The sequence below is a fragment of the Hevea brasiliensis genome, chromosome 14, assembly GCF_030052815.1.
Source record: "Hevea brasiliensis isolate MT/VB/25A 57/8 chromosome 14, ASM3005281v1, whole genome shotgun sequence".
Taxonomy (NCBI): domain Eukaryota; kingdom Viridiplantae; phylum Streptophyta; class Magnoliopsida; order Malpighiales; family Euphorbiaceae; genus Hevea; species Hevea brasiliensis.
The window spans coordinates 85,813,448-85,835,994 of NC_079506.1; the positions used below are offsets into that span (position 1 = coordinate 85,813,448).

Below are 22,547 nucleotides of genomic sequence, written 5' to 3' on the forward strand. Positions count from 1 at the left end.
AAACCATAGCCTTTCAAGAAGCTTGTCCAGACAAACTACATCAAGCACTTTCTGAGGCAAGCAACACCACGTACATCAAAGGAGGAGGGTTGCGATAGGTGACAAAATTTCGCCACACCTTATGATATGGATTCAAATGATATAAACAAACAAAATAATAACAATAAGAAATAAAATGAATAATAAAATGGCTGTTCGTTCTTTCACTTTTGAACTCCAGGTAAATATCGGCAAAACATCAAAGCAATTTAAGAAAAAGATCTTGATATGCGGAAGGCAGGGTGCAAACTTCAGAACCAAGAAGGGCGCACACACGGAACCCAAAAAAAAATGCCAAGCAGAAATATAGAATTTTTTTAATCATCTCCGTTCAAAAGAGTTAACAATTTGTTTATATTTACAAAGAATACTTGCAGCATAACTGAAATTCAAGGTGCGAATCACGACTGCACACATCCTAATACAGTGGTACCTTTTAACTTTATAACCAGTCAAAGCTCGCTATAATTACGCCACACAGCACGAAATTCTTCCCGGAATGTGTTGAGGCGTGCCTTCAGATTAGGCGTTCTGACACTTGCATGAAGAACAGTAACTGCAAGCAACAATATGCTGACCACATTAAAACTGAAAATTTTTATGAGGAATTATTCAAATTACTATATACAGGAAATAAAAAATTTACCAAGGAGGCTGATGCCAAATGCCCATAAAACAAACATCAGAGTGCCAGAAGTGAACCACAGAATAAAACTGACTGAGAAAAGAAAATCATTTGATCAGGCAAAATTCATAGTATAATTACAGCCCATTAAAGTCCAGTAGTTAACTACTGATTATGACAAAAGACTAGAGAAATTTAACTACCAGCTGAGAATAAGAACACAAACACCCCACGAGGTTTGCCACAGATGTATACTGATTTTTTGGATGAAGGACGGCCACGAATAACAGGCCTGTAAAATTACAAGTGTAGTAAGCACAATTTCTATCCAATTCAGAAACAAACATAGAAAGCCAACTGGGCATCAACTAACATGTGAGGAGGCCTCATCTTTGCTGCCAAGTGTGGAGAGAACTTTCTTACTGTTCTTGTTACCTTTTCACTGAAAGTAGCCGCAAAACTGCAAAACAAAATTTCAGCACCAAGAAATAGAGGAAACAGATATTTTATCCACTGCATATCTTAAAAACAAGCTAAACACTTGTGCATATCCCTTGATCGCCTTAACAAAAGCAGCATTATGAAATGAGACATCTGATTTAAGTAATACATAGCTCCAAATAATATACTTGTTGAGTTGTTTTCTCCGTGCTTCTCTTTATCACTGAAAATGTAATTTCTTGACTGCAAGTAAGATGGCCTATGTTTGTTTCTAAGCTAGATTACAAGCCAGAAAGTAGACAAACAATGTTATGAAACTAAACAAACCAACCTAGTGCTCATTGAGTGACCACCTTTCTAATAACTACTTGGCAAAAATGCCCAAGCTTCTACATCAACTTTAAGCATGAGTCTTAAATGACTTAGGGGGTGTTTGGTTTACCTGTTGGGAGCAGCTGATAGCTGATAGACACCCAAACAGGTAAATTGTGGTGTTTGGTAAGCTTAAAAAAATAGAGCTGATAGCTGATGGGCAACTGATATGATACCCATCAGCTGCAGTTTGTATCAGCTCTATTTTTAGAGCTGTTTCTCATCAGCTGATAGCTGATCTGGTTTTATTTTTTATTTTGACCATATTATCCTTTTTTATTTAACTTGAAAATTAATATTATTAATATTTTTATTTTTTTATTTGTAATTTTAACATTTTAATTAACATATTTCAACTTTGTTAAAATATTTTTTATTAATAACATAAAATATAAAATATTTATTTATATCCAAAAACTTAAAATTAATTATAAATTTTTCTATTAACAATAATAATTATTTTATTATTTTATCTATATTTTTAAAATTATTTAATTATCTTAAAAAAATAATTATTTTCTTATTTCAATAATAAAATAAATGATATAATATAAAAGATTAATAATTATATATTTATTTAAATAATATAATATATTAATTTAATAATTATATATTTAATTTAATAATAAAATAAATAATATAATGTAATAAATTTATAATTTTATATTTATTTAAATAATAAAATAAATTATATGATATATACCCTTATTAGTCATTTCACATATTAACAGCAACAGCTAAATATAATTTTACCAAACACTTAATATAAAACAGCTATCATCAGCTATCATCGGTATTCAACAGTTAATCCAAACAGGCCCTTAATCCTTGCAAATTACACATGAATATAAGTTCTACGATACAACAGTAACAACTAAGGTGTTTCTAAAGCCCATGTCTTTGGTTCTTTTGACATGCAAGAGCAAAATCAATTTCAGTCATATAACATGAAGTTATACCTAAATTCAACCTACCTTCAAAGGGAAATCCACAATTCTACATATGAGTAACATAAATGTTTACCACGCTTTCATGCAAGATACAACAAATTTTAGGACTACTAGTCATTATAGAAATCAAAAACAAAGAGTGGGATGAGTTTATTAGCTATTCAGTTACCCAATTTGAAATCAGACAGACGGAAACAATGCAATTGAAGCATTAGAACAGCAAATCACCACAAACAACCGAAGATTCACATAATGAACTAGCATACCTATCATTAAGAAACGCAATGCTTAAAGCTGTCAAAACAGCAGCAAGAATAGCCATCGGCCTTGTGAGACATGCAACCCCTGAAACCAAAATACAATACAAATTCGTACCCAAATATTAAAATTTAATTAAAATTTAATTAACTAGTAGCTGTGCTTCCTTTGCTTACCAAGAACAAACACTATCAAAATGAAGTAGTTGGTCCTGTAGCTGCCAAAAAAAAAAAACTCAAATCCAGCAAATATTATAAAAAGGGAACTTCAATTCAAAAAGAAATTCCTTATACATTATATAGCAAAACATATAGAAGGGAAAAAGAAAAATAGCACAAAATTCAGGGTAATTTCTATTTTTTTTTCCTTAAAAAAGCAAAATGGGTAGAAAAGAGAGGGTATTTACTAGTAGAGATTGCACTTGAGGCGGCTGTTCCACTTGAGATAGGATCTAGGGATGGTAAATTTGGAGAAGAATTCATTGACAGAACGAGGAGGCATAGACCAATCTACTTCCCTCAAAGCACCGATTAGATCTTCTGCTGTTACAGTTCCCCAATCCATCTCTCTTTTCTCAATCTAAACAATACTATAGCTTATCAGATCCGTAGATAGGAAACCAAAAAACCGAGAAATCAAAAAACAAAATCCTCAAATTTTCAAGCTTTATCGGGCAAATTGTCTGCATCAGAATACGTCTAAACGCTGCAATCGCTGGCCGACCAAGAAGAACCTTCTGGATTTTCTGTTCTGTTAAGAAACCGTGCCCTGTTTTGCAGCTGATTTTTCTAGTAATACAGACAAAAAAAAATTGTGGCGTTCGAACCGCTAACCTCTAGAGCGGGCGTGAGTAGCGTGAAAACCAGTTACACCGTCCAGAACCGGTCCATGGAACCGGGCTCTAAATCGAACCGCATAGGTCTTTGGATTCTAATTTTAATCTCGATTCAAATTTATTTTAGTCAATGTAACCGTTGAAAATTTTTGATTGGGTTGCTCGCTTTCCCAGTTTGGAAAGCGTAAAATGAAGCTGCTGCCCAATGATCCCAGCAAAAGCAGGAACCAGTTTAATCTTATTGAATTTTATCATGCTTTATTTGCTTGTGATGGTTCAGTTAGAATTTTGTAGTATTCATTAGAAAGACTCCAACCACTCTTTGCAGAAGCCCCTAGGTGTAGCGCTGGTTGGCCTAAAATCAATCAGGCCAAATTAAAATATTCTAACACGCCACCTTCCTTCCCACATTCTTGATGGATTTATCATGAAAATGAAGCATATGAATGAAAGGGAATGTTCCGTATTCAAGTCTCAAGAACTTATCTAGCTGATTTACATTTCAAAGTAGGTCACAGTTTCGGATTGGTTCAAATTAAGCAACTTTTGTACTCGTTTATTGGCTATGTAACTTCCGAATTGCGCATATACGATAAAGAACCAGGTCAGAGAGGAAAACTGAGAGAGATACTTCTGCTACTGGAGACCTGAGGATATGGTCTTAAGAAGTGTCAACAGAAGCAGGAGACATCCACTGGCATATCTGTGGCATATGATTCAAGGAGAACATGAGAGGATTGCTGTTAGATGTCACATGGAAAGCAAATTGCAGAGCAAAGGAAATGCTCAACCACCTGTTCCATTCTTTTTTTGTGTGCTCTTAGTATCAGCTTCTCTTCCTGCAACTCCATCTTTTCCTCCTGCACTCAATGTCTTTTTTCATCAGTAACAGAAGCATCCAATCAAGACAAAACACAAAAGAATGCAAAGAAGCAATATAATGTGAAGGGTAAGAAATAGAAGAAAATGGTCACCTTAAGGCTGTTCATTGTCTCCTGGAGTAACTTGTTTTTGTCTTTGAGTTCCTTTGCTTCAAGTCGTAGGTGGTTTAGATGATGTGTTGCATGTCTCAGGATAGCAACTTGGTTGGAGTTTTGAGATATCCCAGGCTCCAAAATAGAATACAATTCTGTGAACCTGAGAACAACGAATGAAAAAAAGAGGAAAAAGTAAAGAAACAATTTTGTTTGAATAGATTACACTTGTAGAGGGCGTCAGCAGCTGATAAACATTTAGAACGTATAAAGAATTAAGGATCATGCCTCTCATTCAGCATATCTCGTCGCATCTTCTCACGGCAAGCCTTGGTCCCTAGTCCAGAAGAAGATTCTAAGCGAGCTCTGTCAAATAATAGTACATTTATTAAGCATATGCATGATATTAGAAATTTTCTGCTAATCATCTCAAGTTTTGATATCCATGGGTTGTGTGAACCAGAGAAATTAATGAATTCTAGCAAAAGAATTTAGAATGATGCACTGGACTTGCAGTAAAGACAGGAATTGCACATCAATTTAGATTAGACTTCAAAGAAGATAAAAATAAATTCATTATAATAGCTCCGCCTCCATGCCAGTTGGATTTCATCCTTCTAGTGTGAAAAAGGTGGCAGAAGAACCCATCTTCAGTACTTGTAATCACCATTGATGTGATAAAGATGTGTGGGATTTACTATCCTATAGGTTGCAAGCAACTTAATACAGAGTTGGACACGCAACTCTACCAATATTTATGCGAGTTTCCTTAAATGATATGAAGCTAAATTACCACTATGCAACCAGGGCATACATTGAAACAGGGGCTATTGCGGGTGTTTCTCTTATCAATAATGTATGACTTCAAAGGTAAACTAATCCTCTTCCATGGCGTGAAGTCTATTCTACACAAATTGCAACAAAAAGGTATAATTCAATCTGCACATTCAAATTATTTTCTTGATATTCAAGGAAGAAATCTAAGAAAATCATCATTTTTTGAGAAACTGAATTCATATTTGCTGCTGAGGATAATTCATACCTGACAGAGTTATAGCCAAAATTATGCACATCATTAATTCATAAAAAGATCTCTATAATTCTTTCACCAGATCCATTAACAGAACGATTAACATATAAAGTGTTATAAATGTCAAAATTTCTGCATCTCTTCCAAGAATTCTCTAGAGCTCCATTTTTTTTTCTTATTTCCCCCCTTTGTTTCCCCCATTTTAGCACCATTACTGGAATGTCTAAATTTTCAGCATTTTGCATCAACATGCTAAATAGCTGAATTTACTCATGGGTGATTTGCTGCATTCGAAATTTATAGACCAAGTGGATAGACTTTATCTAAGGCCTGAAATGAATCTTTCTGAAGATAAGCTTTATATAACACTATAAGAAAGATGACTGAACTTATTGCAGCTTTGCCAAATTCACATAGTTCGACAGATCAGTGAAACACATAATAAAACAAGCTACCTTTTCTTACTGCATAAATCTTTAACAGAATCCATGCCATTTTGCAGAACATCCACTTCAACATCAAGTTCACAACTTTGGCTCCCCCTGCAAGAAGTAAATAAGTAGAAGCTAATAAGACCATAATCAAGAATTCAATTACTGCAACAGAACAAATACAAGTTCTATGGCAAATAACAGAGCCTTGGAATTAAGATAAACCTTTAAACAAATGCAATAGTTACAATCTACCCAGAAAACTCAAAATTGGAGAGACAAGAATTACAAGAGCAAAAAACTCAAAATTTGCATGCTAGAACTGAAATGAAACTATAATATTAATCAATCAGATACTTATCAAGAGTCTGCGATTGTAAACAAGATGAGATAAACTACCAGCTTAATTCTTTCTTATCAATTATGATCTGAGAAGATGACCAACTGCACCCACTGGATTGAACCTCTTCCATGGCAATGCATGAACCCCGAAACTCTTAAAAGCTATGACCCTTCAGACCAGAAACTAAAGCAGCGAGTGTAGTTTATGTCACCTTCAAACGTATGAACCGTAGATTAAGACAAGAGTCTCTTGATCTCTTTCCATGGCTGAAGCTCCCTGAATTCGCCCCCCTCTCTGCTTTTTGCAACAGCCAGGCAAAAACCAATTGTGCTTCCACGTGAGCCGCACACGTGTCACAAAAGAAGTCTCTCCACGTGTACATCTTTATTCTATTTGGGATCACAGGTGGGGCTGTTGGGTCCCACTTAAACCGGCTCGTGGGAGATGGCCCGTGGATGTCTTTAACTGTTTTTCTTGTCCGAGAACGGTTAGGCCTTGAGGTCTGCTTTGAGTTTGACCTTGTGGGCGTCGTCTTCAACGTCAAATCAAAATCTGAAACTTTCCGTCCCGTTTCAGAGGAGAGTTCAAAGATTATACCGTTTAGGCTTTTTGATTCAGTGAGAAAATGGCTATCAATTACTTCTCTTTCTTTCTCTGCTTCACTAGCTTCACTTCATCACTGTATGTTCATTCTAAATCCATCACTGGTTCCGCTTTACTATACCTCTCGCCCACCATATTCTTCCAAAATTATCAGAAAATGCTTGAATCTTTCAGAATTTACATGTACACCCCTCCCAAGCCCTTCTCCTTCACCTCTCCAGTTGAATTTCTTTTCTTCTCTTCTCTTCAAAACAGCCCCTTTGCAACCCAAGACCCAGAAGAAGCTCACCTCTTCTTCGTGCCTTTCCCCTCCGATCTCTCCACACGCTCATTTGCGCGCGTAATTAGAGAACTTCGAATGGAGTTCCCCCACTGGAATCGCACTCTCGGTGCCGATCATTTCTATGTTTTGTTTGCAGGTCTAGGCTACGAATCGGACCGAAATCTCATCGAGTTGAAGAAGAATTCGGTGCAGATCTCTTGCTTCCCTACACCGGACCGTAAGTTTGTCCCGCACAAGACATAACGTTGCCTCCGCTAGCAAATGCTCACGCGACGCAAGCGCCGGCGAACAGAACGGTGAGGTATCGAGGTTTTGTAAAACACAATGGGGTTAAAGGGTCGGCCCTATCAACGACTTGAGAGGCGCTTCTGATTTTTTTATGGAAAATGAGCCGTCCGACGAGGACATTTTATGGATACAGTTGCGAATAGCGAGTTTGTTTGTTCTTGTTCGAATACGGAGTCGATATCTCGGGGATAGGAGAAGCATCGCGTTTGGGTGAATGCCGGTGGTGATTACTGACCGTCCGAGGACTTGCCGTTGGTGGGCTTGATCTTGAAGGAGTAAAGGTGTGCTGGTCGCACGTGCAAAGATGATGCGCGCGAGGAAAGAGGAGATTGGGTGTGGCGGCGAGTCGGCATTTACTATGGAATGAAACACCAGAGCCGTATATCTGTATCAACTTCGGCTTTAGCGGCACACCATTGGACACGCAGAGAAAATGGGTTCGAGCCCATTTTATAATTTGTCTCCTTGCAATATCGCGTTGTAGTTTCTATCAGCGTTATTAAATCCGAGGTTGAAGTGAGGCAATTATTCAAATCAATAAGTCATTGAAAAATAATTAAATATATAAATTAATTAAATATAATACTTATTAATATAAATAAATATAATTAATTAAATTTTAATTATTTAAAATAAAATTTTAATATTTATTATGTTATATTTAATAAATTTTAATAATATTTTCAAATTTTATATAAAAATATTCAAATAAGATAATGTATAAAACTATTTAAAAATGTATATTTTTTTAATATTTATAAAATAATAAGTATATATTAAAAAAATAAATATATTAAAATATAAAATACATAATTATTAAACTAACAATTATTTTAATTTAAATTCTTTTTTATGAGATTTTAAATTCAGTGTTTATTAAAAAAAAAAAATTCTATTAAATAATTAAACCATTCAAATCAATTGACTCCCATTAGTTTAGCAGTGTAATTACTGAATCAATTGAATTATATTTAATTAATTTTTTTTATCTAATTTAATTATAAATTCAAATTAATTTGAGAGATAATTCATTAATTTACTAATTCAACTAGTCGATTTAGTCCAGATTGAATAATTACGGTTTGAATAATCAGTGTCATTTTGTATCAATTATGAGCAATTTTTTTATTAAATAAATTTTATTTTACTAGTAATTATCTTTTAATAAATATTAAAATTCAATTAATAGTGATATTGATAGATATAATAGTGAGATAAATAAAATAATTATAAAAGAAACTTAATTATTGGTTAATACAAGCAAAAAAATATATTGGTTAGTTGTTGGGAGAGGAAAGTTGAGCTAATTTCAAATTTTAATTTAGGGTTCGACCTTTTCTTTTTCTTTGACATACTAATTTGAGCTAATTTCTTATGAAGGACTTACTTAGTTACAAAACAATACTTTAGAGATGTAATTATTAAAATTTAAAAATATAGGGGCCGATATGTAAAATTAATCATACCTAAGGGACTACTTTATAAAAATCCCTGATTTAAAACACGCAAAGACAAAAAAGCTTGGCTCTCGTCGCAAGAGACAGATGGGAACGCATATCAGATTATCTGTCGTTTTTAGCGTTCAAGTTCAGCCTTCCACCTTCAATCCCATTATCGTCTTCACTTCACCAAACTCACCCACTCATTTCTCCATTCTCCCCTCCGCAATCCACTTCCCTTCTACGTTCTCCAGGTCTTTCTCTCTCTGTACCTTATAGGTATATGTGTGTGTGTGTGTGTGGGCGCGCTTGCTCCTTTTTTTTTTTCCTCGTCAGATTTATATCTTGTCCACTGAATCCAGTTTTTTAGCGCCAAACAGATATGGCAGAAGGTGGGAGTGGATCCCCGAAGCGTACAGTGACTCCATATGATGAAGCAATGGATGCTTTATCGTCTTTGATAACGAAACGCAGTCGTGCTGATAAGAGCAACAAGGGGGATCGCTTCGATTTGCTTTTTGATTATTTAAAGGTGGTTTGTTGCAATTATTGTTGTCAGATCTTTATCTCATTGATATCAGTTTAATTTTAGCTGAAATTTATGGCTCGTGGATTTCAGATGCTGAACCTTGACCAGGCTATCTCAGAAATGAAGATCATACATGTGGCAGGCACCAAAGGAAAGGTACTAAAGTTCTGTTTCTGGTTTAGTGTTTTGTTTTTACTGCTGATTAATTTACTTAATTCTGTTTTAAGGGAGGTATCATGGAATCATGTCCTTTTCTATTAATCAAAATGCATTCTTCAGCTTTTGAAGTTTCTTGCTTTTTAGACTTTTCACTTAAAATTTGGATGAAATAGTTTGGTTAATGGTTGCTCTCCTATTGGATTTGGTATGAATTTCAAGTTAAAGGAATATCAAAATTTGGTTCCTTTTTGTACTCTGGAAAATAAAACACCCATCATCTTTTGGATGCTATAAAGTTTTTTCTTTTATCCAAGATGTTGAAAAAGAAAAGAAAAAAAAAAGGACGTTTTGCATGACTGCCTTCTGTGATTTACTTAGGCAATCCACCCTGCTATTAAGTTTCCGTGTCTTTGTACTTCATTAATATAAGGATCACATAATAAATGCCTTGCGTGCTTATGATGAGAATTATTTCATGGAGTACTTATCTAGAGGATTATTTCTTTGAATTTTTCTATTTCTTTGGGGCTCTAATCCATCTTTCCTTTGGGCAAAGGGATCTACGTGCACCTTCACAGAATCTATACTTCGTAATTGTGGCTTCCACACAGGACTTTTCACATCTCCTCACCTCATTGATGTTCGTGAAAGGTTTCGTTTGGATGGGTGAGTTGTGCAAGTGTGTGAATAAATGTTATATTTTCATCTATACATCTGTTGAATGATGAAGATGCATACTCGCCCTTTTTTTCACCTTTTGTAATATGTTCCCTAGAATTAGGTGGTGATTAGAAGTTATTAAAGTTTTATTTCTTAGATTTAGGTACCACCATGTGGTCATGGATTGAATTCCCACATATGGCGCCAAATGATAAGTCTCTGAAAATTCCTAGTCCTCTCCAGTGATGAATTCCTGCAAAATATAGAGAGAGGCCATTTAGGTGGGTATTGGGGTTTTCTCACCGTGCCCACTTCGACGAACTTGTGAGTATCTATTTGAGAGAATGAGAGAGCTAGAGAGGAGAGAAAAAGATCCTTTATCTTGGGGTGTGGTTAGATACTTATAGGAGAAAGGCACACTTGTCAATATCACTATTTTTTCTTTCTCTTAGTCTTGGACTTATGTAAAGTAAATTTACTATATCATCATTTCTAATTCTATTTTTAGTGTTTCAGTCACTGTTCTTGTCATTCTATTTATGAATTTTTGTTCCTTGAACAAAATCAATATGATTGTCTTACACTATATGAATTTCACCTCAGTTTCCCTTCTTATAGGTGATAATATTTTGCATTTGGATAGTTGTATATCATTTTCATCCTAGTATAAGATATTTTGGTTTCTTGTTGGCTGCTGCAGTGAGGACATTTGTGAAGAAAAATTTTTGGCATACTTCTGGTGGTGTTATGATAGACTTAAGGTAATGATGTCTATATATTTTCGTTTTAAATCTTCCCATCTTGATGCAGCTGAGATTCATTAGACAAGGTATTTAAGAATACAAATGTGATAATTGGATGTGTGTGTGTGTGTGTGTGTGTGTGACTATGCATGTGTAATTAAGACTATGAATAAAGGATTGATTCAGTTCTGGTTATTTAGTTTTTGAGGTCCCCAACTGATAGCTGACTTGAATAATAGTTGAAGAGAAAACTGAATTGAATATGGTTTGGTTCAATAGTTTACTTGGATTGAGATAAACAGCTTCCTATTGAGGTAGCAATTTTTTTGGATATGGAAAGAGCTGAAAGTTCAATAATTTAATCCAAAAAGAAAAGATCATGGTAAATTTACTCTATACACAAGCAAAGGGCAAGTGGCAATCCATGATTATTTATTGCTCTGTATCGGTGCCTTCATGAAGAGCATAATATTGTAATATCATTGGGTTTGCATTTCAAGTTTTCATCAACTGGAAAGGAAGATTTGGCAACAAGGTTTATAATGTACAATTGGAAAGCTGTTCCTCATTGCTTGCTGTGGTATGGTTGGGAAGGGATGTAAAAACATTTGGTTTGATGGATATTTGCAGTGTTTATATACTGGGGAAGATGATTTCTATGTTACCTTTTTTTTTTCTTCAGGTGATATCTTAAATTTTTGACTGCATGTGATTTCAATTCTATCTTCTCTTTTTTCTTATCTGAAGTGGTTTCCTGCATAATTGAGGATATAGGTTACACGTCAATGTTCCTGATGACTTTATTTATCATAGAGATAATGGTGACACTGTAGCTAAACATAATGTACAAAGAATATCACTTATTCATGTTCTTGAACATCATGCTATAATATTTATCGTGTATAATTGTAATTGACGGTATCTATTTCCTTGATTTAATTGAGTATATACATAGGTATTTATATACAAAATTGTCCTACACTAATTAGGAATTCTACATATTAGGAATTCTACACTAATTAGGAAACCTATATTAATAGGAATCCTTATGAGATAACCTTACTATACAAGACTCTTATCAAGATAATATTCTCTATCAAGATAATATCCATAACACTCCCCCTTAAGTTGGAGTATAGATGTTAGTCATGCTCAACTTGTTTCAAATATTGTCAATTCGAGTTCCACTTAGAGCTTTTGTGAAAATATCTCTTAACTGCTCTCCAGTTTTGACGTGTCCTGTTGACATGATCTTTTGTTGAATTTTTTCACGAACAAAGTGATAATCTATTTCAATATGTTTAGTCCGTTCATGAAACACAGGATTAGATGTAATATGGAGTGCAGCTTGATTATCACACCATAGTTGTGCAGGTACAGAGATCTTGAGGCTAATCTCATCTAAGAACTGAAGTATCTACATTATCTCACACACTGATTGAGCCATAGCTCTATACTCTGATTCAACACTATATCGAGAAACTACACTTTGTTTTTTACTTTTCCATGATACCAAATTTTCTCCAATAAAGACACAATATCTGATTGTTGACCTTTTATCAGTCTTGGACCCTGCTTTGTCTGCATCTAAAAAAAAACTCTACATTCAAATGCCCATGATTAGTATATAATAATTCTCGCCCTGGAGCTCCCTTCAAATAACACAAGATTTGTCCCAAAGCTTTCCAATGAGCAACAATCGAGGAAGACATAAATTGACTTACCACACTGATTGAATATGCAATGTTAGGACGAGTTACTATAAGGTAGTTTAGTTTACCTACTAGCTTCTTATACTTTTCTGGATCTTCAAACAACTTATCATCCTCTGCTGCATTTGCAAATTTGGGGCCATTGGTGCATTGCAAGGATTAGCACTTAATTTCCCAGTTTCTGCCAAAAGATCAAGGATATATTTTCGCTGAGACAGAAAGATGCCTATTTTACTTCTTATAACTTCAATGTCCAAGAAATACTTTAGCAGGCCCAAGTTTTTTGTCAGAAACTGGGTCTAAAAAAAAATTTTTAAGAGATGAAATACCTGCAGAGTCGCTTCCAGTGATAACAATATCACCCACATATACTACTAGCAAGATTAGGCCAGTTTTAGACTGTCTATAGAATACTAAATGATTACACTTGTTCTTATGCATACCAAACTCCTGTATTACTTCACTGAATCTCCTAAACCAAGTCCGAGGACTTTTTTTTAGGCCATAAATAGATTTTCAAAGTCTGCAGACTTTATCCAACTCCCCCTGAGCAACAAACCTAGGTGGTTGCTCCATATACACCTCCTGAAGGTCATCATGAAGAAAAACATTCTTGATATCTAACTGATACAAAGGCCAATCATATGTAGCTGCCGGAGTGATAAACAACCGAACAGAAGCCAATTTAGCTACAAAAGAAAAAGTGTTAGTAATCAACCCTATATGTCTGAGCATACCCTTTGACAACAAGGCGGGCTTTTAATCTAGCTACAGAACCTTTAGGATTCACTTTCACTTTAAACACCCATTTGCAACCAATAGCTTTCTTTTCAGTGGGTAAAGGTACCAGTTCTCATGTACTATTAGTATCTAAAGCCTCCATTTCCTCTTTCATAGCAGTACACCAACCAGGATGAGTTAATGTCTCAGTAATAGTTTTAGGAATAGAGATAGAGTCTAAATGGCTAATAAAGCACTGAGAAGAAGAAGATAAATGATCATAAGAAACCAAAGAGGAAATAGGGTAGGTGCATGTACGTTTACCTTTACGAAGAGCAATAGGAAGATCTAAGTCAAATTTAGGATCAGTGGTGAAAATAGGATCTTCAGACAAAGAAGCTGGTGGAGGGTCTGAGTCAGTGTTCTTATTTCTCCTAGAATAAACATGAATAACAGGCGGTCTAACTGTTGCTGGTGCAAAAGGCATATGAGACTGAGGAGACTGGGGAGAGATGGACATTGATTGAATAATACATATTAAGAGATTATCCTCCTCCCCCTGATCTTTATACAAGAATTTTGTGAGAAAAATGGAGTAGACTCAAAGAATGTAATATTTGCAGACACAACATAACGATTAAGAGTTGGAGAAAAACACCTGTACCCCTTTTGGAGCTGAGAGTATCCAAGAAAGACACATTTAAGAGATTTTGGATCCAATTTGACTACTTGTGTTCGGACATTACGCACAAAACAAGTACATCAAAAAATACGAGGTTCAATAGGAAACAAGGATTTAGAGGGAAATAAGACAGTATAAGGAATATCCCTATCAACAACAGAAGATGGCATATGATTGGTCAAAAAACATGCTGTAGTAACTGAATCAGCCCAAAATTGTTTAAGAACATTTATTTGGAAAAGAAGGGCTCTAGCTACCTCAAGGAGATGTCGATTTTTTCTTTCGATAACACCATTTTGGGATGGTGTATTAACACAGGAGGATTGATGGAGAATGCCATTTTGTATCATATAAGACTGAAAACTCTCTGAAAAATATTCTTTAACGTTATCACTTCTTAACATGCATACAGAAACATTAAATTGAGTTTTAATTTTCGCACAAAAAACACAGAATATAGAAAATAACTTAGAACGATTCTTCATTAAATATAACCAAGTAACACAAGAGTAATCGTCAACAAAAGTAACAAAATATCTAAATCCAGTTTTTGAAGTGATAGAACAAGGATCCCAAACATCAGAATGAACTAACTCAAATTGGGACGAAGTCCGTTTATTGACTCTAGATGTAGAAGGTAAACTATGGTGCTTAGCAAACTGACATGGCTCATACTCTAAGACTGACAAAGATTGGAATTGAGGACACAACTTTTTCAAGGTAGCCAGGGAAGGATAGCCTAAACGACAATGAATTTCGAGAGGAGTTAAGGAGCTAGAGCAAGTAAGAGACCGCGGTACATGTTTATCCAGGATGTAGAGACTACCAAAATCATATCCTCTACCAATAATCTGTTTCGTCATAAAATCCTGGAACAAACAATAATCAGGAAAGAAAGAAACTGAACAATGTAAGGTACGAGTAAGTTTACTAACTGAAAGAAAATTAAAAGAAAATTTTGGTAGACATAAAACAAATGACAAAGAAATAGATGATGTTGGGTTTGCAGTACCAGAACTCATGACACGTGAAATAGAACCATCAGCTAAAGTAACAGTAGAAGAAAGTAACAGTAGAAGAGGTGGGATGAGACCGAAAAGAAGACAAAAGATTAGAATTACCTGTCATATGATCTGTAGTACCAGAATCAATGACTCATTTTGATGAAGAAGACACAAGGCATGTAATGGATTTACCTGACTCAGCGATAACAATGACTAGGGAATTGGAGGGCTTTAGAGATGCTTGATATTGAGAAAATTGTGCATATTCCTCTGCAGATATTAAGACAGTTTTCTTAGAGGATGAAGAAACTGTAGATTCATTTATTGCCATGTTTGCCATCTGAGACCGCTGATTCTTCCTATGAAGTTTTAGACAATTGTATTTTGTATGACCTGGCTCATGACAGTAATAACAAATGACTCCCTTTGAGTCTAGATTAAAACTGGTTCTCCCATTACGCTGATTACTTCTATTGTTCGAATTTCCTCCTTTATTTCTTGGTTGTCCACTTGTATTCCTACTAACAAGAAACTGGTTCTCCCATTTGTCTAGCAAGCTCAACGAGAGAATGCTTTGCAGACATCATAAATACAAGAAATATTTCCTTTACCAGAACACAGAAAATTTAAGTAATCCATCAATTCCTTAACAAATTTACAGTGATTAATTAAACTGATTACCTCACTGTGAATCGAATTTTGAAGTTGCAAAAACAACCGAGCATCTTCCCTAAGCCAAGCTTGCCTTGTATCATCAGTGGGTGAGTCATTAATCAGGTGATCATCCTTATCAATACTTCGAAAATAGACCCTAACAATCTTACTCCACTCCAGATAATTTGAACCATTAAGTTTATGTTTAGTGATTTTTGTCATTATTGGAACCACATTAGAAACAATAGCTTTATTGTCCGCCATTTCAATAAATTCATAAAATCAAATATCCATAATCTCTAGAACTCAAAATTACTACCCAAACTTTAGCATGGCAAATCAACTCAATCAATACCCAGAAGTTACAGAAATAGAACCTGGATTTGATAACTGTCAGAAGAAGCAAAGATTCATAACTCCAGAACACCTCGAAGAATACCCCAAACCAAACAGCAATCTCCTTGGCTGAACCGAGGATGTCAGGGCGATGCTAGGAGAAGAGGCCGAAGAGGCAAAGGCCGGCGGACACGCTTCCACGCGCCGGCGCATGAGGTATGGGCGAAAGGCAGTTTTGGTGAGTGCGGGTCACGCACTTCAGATCCAGTCACCGGACTTTGTGGGGAGGGTTACCGGCGACTTGTCCTCCTTCCTGAGTCAGCGATGAGATAAAACAGTCACCCTATGTTGGTGACTTAGTGTGGCAATAACTTCTCAAATAGGAAAGGGGGAGAAAAATGCAGAAAACCTAAAAATAAATTAGGCTCTGATACCATGTAATTGAATGTATCTATTTCCTTGATTTAATTGAGTATATACATAGGTATATATATATACAAAATTGTCCTACACTAATTAGGAAACCTATATTAATAGGAATCCTTATGAGATAACCTTACTATACAAGACTCTTATGAAGATAATATTCTCTATCAAGATAATATCCATAACAATAATCATGGAAAATATGTTCTCTATTTTGCTTTGAATTTCTGTGTGTGTGTGTGTGTGCGCAAATGTGCATGTGCTTATCTGTGGACAATGATTTCTCTGGTGTTTAATTGAAAGTTTGTGTGTAGGAAAAAACTACTGAAGATATACCAATGCCCACTTACTTCCGCTTTCTTGCGTTGCTTGCCTTCAAGATATTTGCAGCAGAGCAGGTTTAATGTGGACGATTTTCAACTTCATTAACATCCTCTCTCTCCATGGATTTCACATGTGCATGAATTTTATTTCTCATGATAGATAGGATTCAGATTTACTAAAATCTCTCTGTGCAGGTAGATGTTGCTATTTTGGAGGTTGGGTTAGGTGGAACGTTTGATGCAACAAATGTGGTACGTGTAGCTTTATTTTGAGTTCTTCTTGCTAGAATTCTTTTTATTTATTTATTTTTATTTTGTCTTACATCTAAATTGAATTGACACGGCATCATGTTTCAGGTTCAAACGCCTGTAGTGTGTGGTATCTCCTCCCTTGGATATGATCACATGGAGATTCTTGGTTAGTTTTTTTTTTTTTTTTCTGTAAGTTTGTTAATTGTTCATAGTAGCTTAACATTTGGTTAATTTTTATTTAATTATCGGTATAAAGCTCCAGGAATATTGGGTAGACATTATTTAATTATCAGTATCCTGAATCCAGAGTTTTTCACAAACTCCACTAGAATTCATTTACTAACCTTGTTAATGTCTTATGTATGCATACTTAATTGACAGCCTATTCACATATAAATTTGTGACTCTAAATTGATGCAGATAGAGTCGTATTAGATTTTATTCTCTAGCTTATCCAAAACATTTTAGATCTCATAATGTGATGCTTTAACAGGAAATACTCTTGGAGAAATTGCTGGGGAGAAGGCTGGCATCTTTAAGGTGTTCTTCGTAGCTACTTCTCCTTCAGGCATATAATCTATGCCAAGGGGTTTGCTTCTTAGCTTAATTCTGTTTGAGTAAACATTACTACTTTGTCCTTTTTTCCATTTTTTATTTTAAATCAAGTTCCCTGTTTTGAGTGCAGCATGGGGTTCCAGCATTCACGGTGCCTCAACCTGATGAAGCAATGTGTGTGCTTGAAGAGAAGGCTTCTAAGCGAGATGTAAGTAGCTTAGTTCATGCACCACTTAGTTGTATTATCTCCATAACTTAAAAAAAAAATGCTTGCCCAAACTTAGGCATCAAATTATAAAGACCGACTTTTGCAAAACAACATTCATGATGCTCTCATCCCAGTCTATATGAAGTTGGTGTATCATTTGGTAGATAAATTGTGAATTTAATTCTTCGTTGACACTAGGGTTCGTATAAGTTGTTAAACAATCAGGTTGAAATGATAAACTTTTATCAATCTACTTCGTCACTCAAGCCATAGATGCATCTAGTTCTCAAATTAGGATAGGTTAAGAATTGGTAAATTATGGCCAACCTCATATATTTGAGACTTTTCTCATATCAGACATCTCTTCTATTTGTTCAAACAAGTCCTTGGTTATGTGCACTGTTTTCTAAAGAATATTGCCACATTACTTTCCTAAATGGAAGTTCATCAGTCCACATAAAAACTTGCTGTAATGGTTTCCTTAAGAGGAAGCAATTCCATTTTATGCAGAATAGTGAAGGATCAAGTTACGGCCTTCTGAGTATTACTCAGAAAAACACGTTGATTGCAGGTACCTCTTCAAGTGGCACAACCATTAGATTCCAACTTGCTGAATGGCCTAAAACTTGGTCTTGAAGGTGAGCACCAGTATGTAAATGCTGGTCTTGCCATTGCACTATCTTTTAAATGGCTTCAAAGGACTGGTCACCTTGAAATCTCCTACTTGGAGCAAACTGTAAGTTGCATACTTGTTTTTTCTTTGCAAGCTTTGTTTAACTCAGTAACATCTTCTCAAGGTTATCTGTATGGAACAGAGCTCACTACCTGAGCAGTTTATTAAGGGGCTAACAACAGCCTGTTTGCAAGGACGAGCTCAAATTGTTCCTGATCGTTATATCAACACTGAAAGCAATGGACTTGTGTTTTATTTGGATGGAGCCCATAGTCCAGAAAGCATGGAAGTATGTGCAAGATGGTTTTCTCTCACAATTAAAGATGACAACGAGCAAAACACCTTGAATTGTCCATCACAGAACAATTATCAATCCATGCATGAATGTGTTGACAAGTACCATGATAGAAGATCTGGTAAAAATTTCATGCAGGTATATATGGAAGTCTACAACTTGCTTACTTATCCTGCTTTTCTGGATCTTTTAGATGAAGATGCAAAATAGAAATTGAAATTAAATAGGTTTCTACAAGAAGCCAGTTAAGTAGGTGGTTGGGTGAGGTTAAAATCCCTTGCTGAGTACTGTTCTTGCAGAGCAAATGGGATAACTATAGAATGCAAGGGTGGATTTACGTAGAACACAGTGGGGTCAACTGACCCCACTGAGTTCTGAAAAGTTATATATATATATATATATATATATATATATATATACACGCAAATTAAAAAGATATCTTATATTTGTGTGGAATTTTAAGTCAACTGAAATAGTAAAAAAAATTGTAATAAATATTATGTTTCAAGAAGACTTAATTGTTCTTTCCGATGCTATTTTTCGTTTCTTTCTCATTCTCACATTCACAAGAATCACACCTTTTTTCCATCTCTTTTATTTTTATTATTATTCTTCTTTTTGTTCCATTTTTTATCAATTGACTTTATCTTTTTTATTATTTAATGATAAAATAAATTGACTTTATCTTTTTTGTTCCATCTCTTTATCTTTTTTTATTATCAATTGACTTTATCTTTTTTGTTCCATCTCTTTATCTTTTCGTTTCCATCTCTTCTATTTTTATTGCATATATTGATAAAAATATTTTTGATAATATTAATAAATAGGAAGTCATCAAGAATAATTGTAAATTTAAGATTATTGCAAGATTTTATTGTTTTATGATTATTTTCATTTAATTTTTACTCTATTCTTGTTAGATATAGAAAATTTGCATGTATTATTTTTTTTCTCTCATTAAATAGTTTATTATTCTATACAATATTTTTTATTTGAGTTGAGTAAAATAAAATTTTTGACTCTGCTGACACAACTTTCTGGCTCCGCCCCTTATAGAATGCCTTTAGATAGTGGTTTGGTGCAAGCAGAAGCATGGGTTGGCATGTTCTAATTTCTGTACTTAGAAAATTCTGAGAATGCTAGGGTAGGACCCTTTCTTTGGACAGATAAAGTTCATCATTTAAAAACTCTGCAGTTTTGTGCAAGGCAAAATACCCTGGAATGGCAGAAATGATATTGGTTTTTTATGAGTAGGCAAAATGAGGTGATTCATCTAAAAATTCAGTAATTTGAATGGAAGTCCATTCACATGCAAAAATTGTGGGCTGTTACAATATATAGTTAATGTGAAGTTCACTACCAAGCCCGTTCATTGGTCTAAGGCCCTGCCTGACCTCTTCTTTCACACAAGAGAGAAGAAATCAGAATTTCTTTTTTACCTGTCCAATTATTAGACTGGAAACTGAAAATGACCATCTAATAGCATTCTGTTGTTAAACTATCTATACTTGTTCGTGTTGTAATGTGTCTTGCGTCTGTTTCTATGTGCTTGCACATGTGCATTATGAATTTTTGAATTTGATATTGTATCCAAGCAGATATTGTTGTTCAATTGTATGGCAGTGCGGGATCCTCAGCTGCTTCTTCCACGTCTGATGAAAACATGTGCTAGTCATGGTAACTACTTGAGCAAGAAGCATCTTCAGATGAAATTTGTTAAACTTTCTTAGGAAAAGGCCAGTGAGTGAAATATTATGGCTGAAAATTGAAGTTCTCTAATTTCTTAAATCTTTAGTCTTTAGTCCCTCTGCTGATGCAAACTAGGTTGATGGGATTTATCTAGAGCTTGTGCTTCATAAACATGGAATTGATGATTTGATGTTTTAGGTGTCTACTTCAAGAAGGCGTTATTTGTGCCCAATGTATCAGTGTATTACAAGGTTGGATCTCATGCGTTACCCCCAACAGATCCTCACGTTGATTTGTTGTGGCAATTCGCTCTGCAAAGATTATGGGAAAACCTTGTTCAGGGTGATAAAGGTACCGATTAAATACACAACAAATTTTAGTATTAGTTGTAATATAAAATAATAAACACATGGTACCTTGTTTAATTGAACTCACTTATTTACCACAGTGGTTTTATTTCCTTTCCCAAAGTTTTTTTTGCTGTAATTTCTTTTCCCCTAGAATCGAGTACCATACAATTAGATATTTAAAAAACGGCAGCATAATATGAGCAAGTCAACCTTTTTTTTTTCTTTATTTTCTCCGTCGTACATTGTACATGCAATTAAGGATAATAGAAACCATGAGTGCATTTAAGGAAGCTCTTTGCTGAGTTTGGTTTGTAAATAAAATATTTTTTGGACTTCTTAGGAAGGGAGGCCAATGATACAGATGCTGTTTTTGAAGAAGTTAAAGATGATACAGGATCTAGTGTTAGGACTTGTGCAAACAGTGCAGTCTTTCCTTCTCTACCTTTGGCTATTAAATGGCTTAGGGACAGCGTCTATCAGAATCGATCTGCTCGCGTTCAGGTAATGCTGATTAATGCATTCTGCTCTATATTTTATAACATGCATTGTAAAAAATTTATTTCTATTTCTAGAAATATGGTCAAAGTGCACTCCTTATACTGAATTTGTGATTTTTGAACTTGTTTTTTTCATTTCTGATGTGGTATTGTGTGGCATAACTTATTTGGAATTTATTGGAACACAACAATTTTATAATATCAGTTTCACCTTTAATGAACTTTTGTTATGGAATAACTTGACATGAATAATCAGTGCTGCTGCTGTTGTTTATGCTCATAAGCAGTTGTTCCTAGAAGTCTTTTTCTTTTTCTTTATCTTTGGTCTCCCAACATACTTGCCAGGAAGAAGGATAATCCATCCTCTCACTGGCTAATTTCAAAAAGTGGGATAAGCATATTTATACATATTTTGTGCGAAAACCACGGTTAGACATTGCAGTTGTCTCCTTCAGTGATGATCTGATGACGTATGAAGAAGACACACCAATAAGGAAGTATGTAAACTTGCAAGCTATCCCTGAAATTCAGGTGTACAAAGCAATAATTTTGCCAGTAATGTTTTCTTAGCAAGTTGACCTAGGACTGAAAGGATTTGACGTTGAATTGCTTTCAGTCAAGTAAGTTGTTGGCATGTAAGAAGCATTTGTATTATTTTATGGTCGATATACCGACATTTAACTTCCCCACCTTGTTTCATCAGGTCCTTGTTACTGGCTCATTACATCTTGTGGGTGATGTGCTGAGATTGGTCAAATAGTGTGACATGGGGTGTCCAGTTGCATGTTCTCCTGCTTGAGATATGTGCTGGTATAGATGGCAAGCTGGTTTAAAGATTGGGATCATTTTCCAAGTGAGTTCTTTGGTAGTCCCCCCCAGTATGATTTGTTGTTGAAGCTATTGACCGTTCGTGTAAGTGAATTTTGACAATGAATTGGCAGAAATTTCAATATTTTATTTGTAATGAGGCCACTGGGGAGACATGAACACTTCTTGTAAAGAACTACAGATTACTTCAAAAGGAGAAATTCCTTTTCTTTCCTTTACGAAAAATCATGTAACAAACTCATTGTTTAATTTATAATAAATTAGTTCCTTGGAATGTACATTATCTTCCTGTTAAATTCGATGTTCTCTAAAATGGTTGCATGGATTTATCACTTGTTTTA

At 34.9% G+C, this 22,547-nt stretch overlaps 3 protein-coding genes and 1 pseudogene across 8 annotated transcripts; 2 read left to right on the top strand and 2 right to left on the bottom strand.

Moving 5' to 3' along the window:
- Positions 1–331: 331 nt before the first annotated feature.
- LOC110650874 (PRA1 family protein A3) lies at positions 332–3,620 on the bottom strand. The gene is made up of 7 exons (XM_058133653.1): positions 3,092–3,620; positions 2,862–2,902; positions 2,694–2,772; positions 1,038–1,124; positions 868–956; positions 686–757; positions 332–595 (listed from the first exon to the last, which is right to left on the bottom strand). The coding sequence occupies exons 1-7, from the start codon at positions 3,247–3,249 to the stop codon at positions 492–494; spliced, it is 630 nt and encodes a 209-aa protein (XP_057989636.1). The 5' UTR covers positions 3,250–3,620; the 3' UTR covers positions 332–491.
- Positions 3,621–3,941: 321 nt separating this feature from the next.
- On the bottom strand, positions 3,942–6,642 carry LOC110650875 (transcription factor bHLH115-like). 2 transcript variants are annotated; one of them, XM_021806017.2, is made up of 6 exons: positions 6,355–6,642; positions 5,980–6,066; positions 4,783–4,860; positions 4,495–4,657; positions 4,315–4,380; positions 3,942–4,223 (listed from the first exon to the last, which is right to left on the bottom strand). In XM_021806017.2, the coding sequence occupies exons 1-6, from the start codon at positions 6,426–6,428 to the stop codon at positions 4,182–4,184; spliced, it is 510 nt and encodes a 169-aa protein (XP_021661709.2). In that variant the 5' UTR covers positions 6,429–6,642; the 3' UTR covers positions 3,942–4,181. The 2 variants fall into 2 exon arrangements, with proteins under 2 accessions (XP_021661709.2, XP_021661708.2); XM_021806016.2 differs by having other exon boundaries at positions 3,942–4,380.
- Positions 6,643–6,923: 281 nt separating this feature from the next.
- On the top strand, positions 6,924–8,006 carry LOC110650876 (probable beta-1,4-xylosyltransferase IRX10; annotated as a pseudogene).
- A 989-nt stretch (positions 8,007–8,995) lies between these two features.
- LOC110650878 (folylpolyglutamate synthase) lies at positions 8,996–22,484 on the top strand. 5 transcript variants are annotated; one of them, XM_058133657.1, is made up of 16 exons: positions 8,999–9,190; positions 9,274–9,443; positions 9,531–9,596; positions 10,156–10,265; positions 10,960–11,020; positions 16,851–16,934; positions 17,055–17,111; positions 17,217–17,277; positions 17,605–17,651; positions 17,797–17,874; positions 18,446–18,610; positions 18,690–18,980; positions 20,441–20,519; positions 20,730–20,882; positions 21,222–21,382; positions 22,082–22,484. In XM_058133657.1, the coding sequence occupies exons 2-16, from the start codon at positions 9,294–9,296 to the stop codon at positions 22,136–22,138; spliced, it is 1,620 nt and encodes a 539-aa protein (XP_057989640.1). In that variant the 5' UTR covers positions 8,999–9,190; positions 9,274–9,293; the 3' UTR covers positions 22,139–22,484. The 5 variants fall into 5 exon arrangements, with proteins under 5 accessions (XP_057989642.1, XP_057989640.1, XP_057989639.1 ...); XM_058133656.1 differs by having other exon boundaries at positions 9,292–9,443; XM_058133655.1 differs by having other exon boundaries at positions 8,999–9,165; positions 9,292–9,443.
- Positions 22,485–22,547: the final 63 nt, after the last annotated feature.

Bases quoted from the DNA above. Each gene is read 5' to 3' on its own strand.
- LOC110650874 (XM_058133653.1), bottom strand. From the start codon at position 3,249: ATGGATTGGGGAACTGTAACAGCAGAAGATCTAATCGGTGCTTTGAGG. The intron at 2,903-3,091 runs GTAAATACCCTC...TTTTTTTGGCAG, and splicing joins CTCAAGTGCAATCTCTACTA to CTACAGGACCAACTACTTCA. The intron at 1,125-2,693 runs GTATGCTAGTTC...TTTGTTTTGCAG, and splicing joins ATTGCGTTTCTTAATGATAG to TTTTGCGGCTACTTTCAGTG.
- LOC110650875 (XM_021806016.2), bottom strand. From the start codon at position 6,428: ATGGAAGAGGTTCAATCCAGTGGGTGCAGTTGGTCATCTTCTCAGATC. The intron at 4,861-5,979 runs GTAGCTTGTTTT...ATTATTTGACAG, and splicing joins GATTTATGCAGTAAGAAAAG to AGCTCGCTTAGAATCTTCTT. The intron at 4,381-4,494 runs GTGACCATTTTC...CATTGAGTGCAG, and splicing joins AGACAATGAACAGCCTTAAG to GAGGAAAAGATGGAGTTGCA.
- LOC110650878 (XM_058133657.1), top strand. From the start codon at position 9,294: ATGGCAGAAGGTGGGAGTGGATCCCCGAAGCGTACAGTGACTCCATAT. The intron at 17,112-17,216 runs GTACGTGTAGCT...ATCATGTTTCAG, and splicing joins CGTTTGATGCAACAAATGTG to GTTCAAACGCCTGTAGTGTG. The intron at 17,652-17,796 runs GTGTTCTTCGTA...TTTTGAGTGCAG, and splicing joins AGAAGGCTGGCATCTTTAAG to CATGGGGTTCCAGCATTCAC.